We start from the raw sequence: 5739 nt of genomic DNA, 5'->3' as shown, positions 1-5739 counted from the left end.
GTGTTGGCACTTAATCACCAAAATACTTAGAAATGGCCCAAGGGCACATTTCCCTTTCAATTGCGTCGTCAGATGTCAGATAAAGGCAATCGCGGACGGTCCGGTCGTGCACCCCGGACGGTCCGCGAGGACGCTATAATTCATTTTGTCGAACCCGTCACCTTCGGGTTTTTCGGTTCCTCACCTACCGGACGGTCCGCGCCTGAGCCCGGACGGTCCGCGCGTGGTCTCGAACGGTGCTTGCTCTTCCATCGGACGGTCCGCAGTAGAGACATGTGTTTTGCATTGGTTCTGTCCGAGGGTCATTTAGGTGTCGCGGACGGTCCGCCGCAAAGGCCCGGACGGTCCGCGCTTGGCTGGATTTTCCAAAAAGCTTCTCCTGTCCGGAATAATCTATGGTATTCCGGACAGTCGGTTTAGTATAGTTGTAGATGAACCTTTGGCACCTGTAGAACATATAATCTAGAGCAAACTAGTTAGTCCAATTATTTGTGTTGGGCAATTCAACCACCAAAATCATTTAGGAAAAAGGTTTGAGCCTATTTCCCTTTCAGATACACATACCATGTACATTATCATTGCTAGTAAACTAGCCAGATGTAATTGCTATAGTAACCTGGCTTAACATCGCCGTTGTTGTTTAGCAGAATGTACTTACTTCGACATTATTTATTATCATCACTAGTTTAGAAATGTTATAATAGAAATATAATGACACTTGAGCACGTAATCACTTCCTGGCAAAACAGATGCCTTCGGACGAAGCCTTCTTCTTGGCTGCTACATTCCATTACAGCCATTAGGCTTCCTAATAAAAGTCATCTAGACTTGCCTTGTTTTGTATGACATGCAGTGGATGGGTAGCACATTCCATGTCTAGCTCTCTTCTATTGTGATTCATAATGTTGTGTCCGGAGTTATATAGATTAACTGAACTGAACTGCTTTCATGTTATGTGACACTCTAATGCAGTTTAACTGAACTGAATTGCTTTCCTAGTATTTTCTAAGTTCCTTTCCTGTTATATAGATTAACTGAACTGAACTGCTTTCTAGTGTTCCTTTAACTGAACTGAACTGAATTGCTTTCAAGTGATAATTGTAGTTTTGGTTTGTTCTGAATTATATAAATATAATCTAAGAAAATCCATGTTTGTGTGGTTCTTCGTTCGAAGATATTTTTGTTTTTCGTTGCAGATAATCTTCAGACTGTTACTTGCTTATCATGCTTTTTGCTATGATTATGTGTTGCTTATGTAGTTTCTCGATTTCTCTAGATATGTGTTCTTGGGAAGAGCTAGCTAGGCAATTTTTGTTAGAGGAAGAAGAAGACGATGAGGAGTTTTTCTTTATTCTTCTCCCTGCTATACTTCCATTCCTCTCTGAAGAGAAAAGGTCTATCCATACCTCCTCTCTCTCTGGTGCCCAGAAGGTTAAGGAGATTCTTGAAGGGCACGAGAGTTGGTGCAAGTCTGAGTTTCGAATGGAGCCAGAAATATTTAAAGCCACATCAAATTTTCTTAGAAGAGAGGGTTTGTTACGTGACACACGAGGAGTTAACGTCGAAGAGCAGCTTGGGATGTTCATGTATATGATCTCCCACAATGCCAGTAACCAAATGCTTCAAAAGGCTTTTCAACATAGTGGAGAGACTATCCATCAAAAAATATCAGAAGTTTTTGATATAGTTCCCACTCTAACTCAGCGGTTCGTGAAGCTTCCCAATTCTATCCAGACACATCCAAAAATTATAACAGATTCTAGGTTCATGCCCTTTTTTCAGGTGAACATGATTCTATCAATAGTAAACATGATTTCCTTAGTTTTTTCCCTTTAACATGCCCTAAACTTCCTTTCCTTTTATACAGATTTGCATTGGAGCAATTGACGGAACCCATGTACCTATCACCATTGCAGAAGATAAGGCTCCTCCTTATCGAAATAGGAAAGGGTCACTTTCACAAAACGTGATGTTAGCATGTGACTTTGATCTGAATTTTATATTTATTTCATGTGGGTGGGAAGGCTCAGCCTCAGATGCAGGGGTCCTTCGATCCGCTATCAGTAAAGGGTTCAGTGTGCCAGAAGGAAAATTTTATCTTGTGGATGGTGGGTATTGAAAGGGAAATGTGCCCTTGGGCCATTTCTAAGTATTTTGATGATTAAGTGTCCAACACAAATGGTCATGTGTTAAACTATGACAAATGGTGGACAAAGTGCAAATCAATACAAAGGTATGATTCTAGACTTAGTACATTGGTTTTTGTGTACTAACATATTTGTCTAAGTGCTAGAATCAGGAGAAAACAATTTGGAAAAGAGCTGACAGTGTGCAGCTAAAGACAGCTTCGGTCTGGGTGCACCGGACTGTCCGGTGGTGCAGAACCAGTCTCGGTGAACAGTCCACTCTCGGGACTCGACGGCGGTGTACGGCTATAAATCACCGGACTGTCCGGTGAGCCATCCACGGCGAAGTCGTCGCTCTCGGGAAGCGATCAACGGCGTACGACTAAAATTCACTGGACTGTCCGGTGGTGCACCGGACTGTCCGGTGAGCCAACGGTCGGCCGAGCCAATGGTCGGCCGCGTAATCCGTGCGTGACGCGTGGCCGGGCCAACGGTCTGAAGGGGCACCGGACTGTCCGGTGTGCACCGGACAATGTTCGGTTCGCCAACGGCTCCAATTCTTCAACGGTCGGCTGCGCCAGAATAGGAAAGAAATCTGCACCGGACTGTGTCCAGTGGTGCACCGGACTGTCCGGTGCACCAGTCGACAGAAGGCAAGATTTGCCTTCTTGGATTGCTCTCAATGGCTCCTAGCTGCCTTGGGGCTATAAAAGGGACCTCTAGGCGCATGAAGGAGAACACCAATCATTCTTTGATCATCTCTTAGCACCAAGACATCTCTCTAGCGCATTTGATTCGTTGTGACAGCAATTTGAGCTCCTTTTGAGTTGAGAACCCCGTGTGTGATCTTTGAGCTCAAGTTGTGACTTGTGTGCGTGTTTGTGCTCGTGCTTTGAGGCTTGTGTGTGTTGCTCTTCCCACTCTTACATCTGTGCTTCTTTGTGATCATCTCTTTGTAAGGGCGAGAGGCTCCAAGTTGTGGAGATTCCTCACAAACGGGAAAGAGTAAAGGAAAAAGAACACTGTGGTATTCAAGTTGATCATTGGATCACTTGAAAGGAGTTGAGTTCAACTCTCGTCCATTGGGACGCCACAACGTGGACTAGGCAAGTGTTGTACTTGGCCGGACCACGGGATAAATCTCTGTGTCTCTTGTGCTTGTTCTCACTGTGTCAATTGTGATTCACAAGAGCTCTCCTTAGCCACTTGATTTCATTGTGCTAACACTTAATCAAGTTTGTGGCTTTGAGTTTCAAGTTTTTACAGGATCACCTATTCACCCCCCTCTAGGTGCTCTCAATTGGTATCAGAGCCGTTCTCTTTAAGAAAGGGACTAATCGCCCGAAGAGATGGATCCTAAGGGAAAGGGAATGGTGGTCAACGACAACGAGAAGGAGTCCATCTTCAACGAGCCAAGGGACGACAAAGTCAATGACTCCGACTCGAGTCAAAAGAAGAAAGACGGAAAGAAGAAGAGGCGCATCAGGAAGGTTGTCTACTACGACAGCGACGAATCTTCCTCTTCTCAAAAGGACGACGAATACGAGGAGAAAAAAACGGTTAACTCGAACTTTTCTTTTGATTATTATCGTATTCCGCATAATTCCAATGCTCATTTGCTTTCCATTCCACTTGGTAAACCCCCACACTTTGATGGAGAGGACTACGGATTTTAGAGTCACAAAATGCGTAGCCACTTGTTCTCTCTTCATCCAAGTATATGGGAGATAGTAGAAAATGGAATGCAATTTTATAGTTCGGATAACTCCATGTTCATCAATGAACAAATCCATAAAAATGCACAAGCTACTACTGTTCTTTTAGCATCCTTGTGCAGGAAAGAATACAATAAGGTGAGCGGCTTGGATAATGCCAAGCAAATCTGGGACACCCTCAAGATCTCGCATGAGGGGAACGACGCCACCATGCTCACCAAGATGGAGTTGGTGGAAGGCGAACTAGGAAGGTTCACAATGATCAGGGGAGAGGAGCCAACTCAAACATACAATAGGCTCAAGACCCTGGTCAACAAGATAAGGAGTTATGGAAGCACGAGATGGACGGACCACGATGTCGTCCGACTTATGCTAAGGTCCTTCACTGTCCTTGATCCTCATCTTGTAAACTCTATTCGTGAGAATCCTAGGTACATCAAGATGACACCCGAAGAAATACTCGGAAAGTTCGTAAGCGTGCGAATGATGATCAAGGAGGCAAGATATGTTGATGATGCATTGAATGGTCTAATGCCGATCTATGAGCCTCAAACTATTGCTCTCAAAGCAACAAGTAGCAGGGAGGCGCTACCTAGCAAGGTGGCACAAGTTGAGGCGGCCGGGCTAAACAAGGACGAAATGACCCTCATCATCAAGCGCTTCAAGAAGGCACTCAAAGGTTGCAAGGAGCATCCCAACAAGAGCAAGACGAAGGGGAAGCGCTCCTACTTCAAGTGTGGTAAGATTGGTCATTTTATTGCTAACTGTCCCGAAAATGATAGTGACCAGGAACAAGGAAAGAGCGGAAAGTGGGAAAAGAAGAAGACCTACAAAAAGACGAAGGGTGAGGCACACCTTGGAAAGGAGTGGGATTCGGATTGTTCCTCGTCCGACTCTAACAATGAAGGGCTCGCCGCCTCAGCCTTCAACAAGTCGGCTCTCTTCCCCAACGAGCACCACACCTGCCTCATGGCAAAGGAGAAGAAGGTAAGTACTCGAAGTACCACTATGTATGCTTCCTCATGTGACGATGAGTCTAGTGATGATGAAGTAGACTACGCTAACTTATTCAAAGGTTTAGATAGAACTAAAATTGACAAGATCAATGAATTAATTGATGCTTTGAATGAGAAGAATAGATTGTTAGAGAAGCAAGAGGATCTTTTATATGAAGAGCATGATAAATTTGTTAGTGCACAAAATTCTCTTGATTTAGAAGTTAAAAGAAATGAAATGCTTTCATGTGAAATATCTACTTGCCATGAATCTATTTTGAGCTTAAAGAGTATTAATGATGATTTAAATGCTAAGCTAGAAGTAGCAAATATATCTAATTCTTGTGTAGAACATGTAGTGATTTGCAATAGGTGTAAGAACTTTAATGTTGATGCATGTGTTGAGCACCTTACTTCTGTTGCAAAACTAAATGGTGAAGTGGCTAGTCTTAATGCCCAACTTAAGACTAGCAAAAATGAATTTGATTAACTAAAATTTGCAAGGGATGCCTACACTGTTGGTAGACACCCCTCAATTAAGGATGGGCTTGGCTTTAAGAGGGAAGCCAAGAACTTCACAAGTCATAAGGCTCCCATCTCCGCCAAGGAGAAAGGGAAGGCCCCTATGGCTAATAGTAGTCAAAAGAACCACGCTTTTATGTATCATGATAGGAAGTTTTCTAGAAATATTCATTATGATATGAGTTATAATGCTTATGATTCAAATGCCATGTTTGCTTCAAGTTCTTCCTATGTGCATGGTAGAGATATGCATAAGAAAAATGTCATTCATCATATGCCTAGGAGAAATGTTGCTCATGTTCCTAGGAAAATAATTAACGAACCTTCTACAATTTATCATGCTTGCAATGCTTCCTTTGCAATTTGTAGAAAGGATAAGAA

The 5739-nt window shown here is 43.3% G+C and overlaps 1 protein-coding gene across 1 annotated transcript; it reads left to right on the top strand.

The window, feature by feature from the left end:
* The first annotated feature begins 1278 nt into the window (after positions 1–1278).
* LOC109939860 (uncharacterized) lies at positions 1279–2119 on the top strand. Its single transcript, XM_020538238.1, has 2 exons — positions 1279–1782; positions 1868–2119. The coding sequence occupies exons 1-2, from the start codon at positions 1279–1281 to the stop codon at positions 2117–2119; spliced, it is 756 nt and encodes a 251-aa protein (XP_020393827.1).
* The last annotated feature ends 3620 nt before the right edge of the window (positions 2120–5739 follow it).

The sequence above is a fragment of the Zea mays genome, chromosome 5 (genome assembly GCF_902167145.1).
Source record: "Zea mays cultivar B73 chromosome 5, Zm-B73-REFERENCE-NAM-5.0, whole genome shotgun sequence".
Taxonomy (NCBI): Eukaryota; Viridiplantae; Streptophyta; class Magnoliopsida; order Poales; family Poaceae; genus Zea; species Zea mays.
This window is presented reverse-complemented; position numbering and strand designations above follow the sequence as displayed.

Excerpts from the sequence above, each read along its gene's own strand:
- LOC109939860 (XM_020538238.1), top strand. The coding sequence starts at position 1,279 with ATGTGTTCTTGGGAAGAGCTAGCTAGGCAATTTTTGTTAGAGGAAGAA. Across the intron at positions 1,783-1,867 it reads GGTTCATGCCCTTTTTTCAG|ATTTGCATTGGAGCAATTGA; the intron begins GTGAACATGATT and ends CCTTTTATACAG.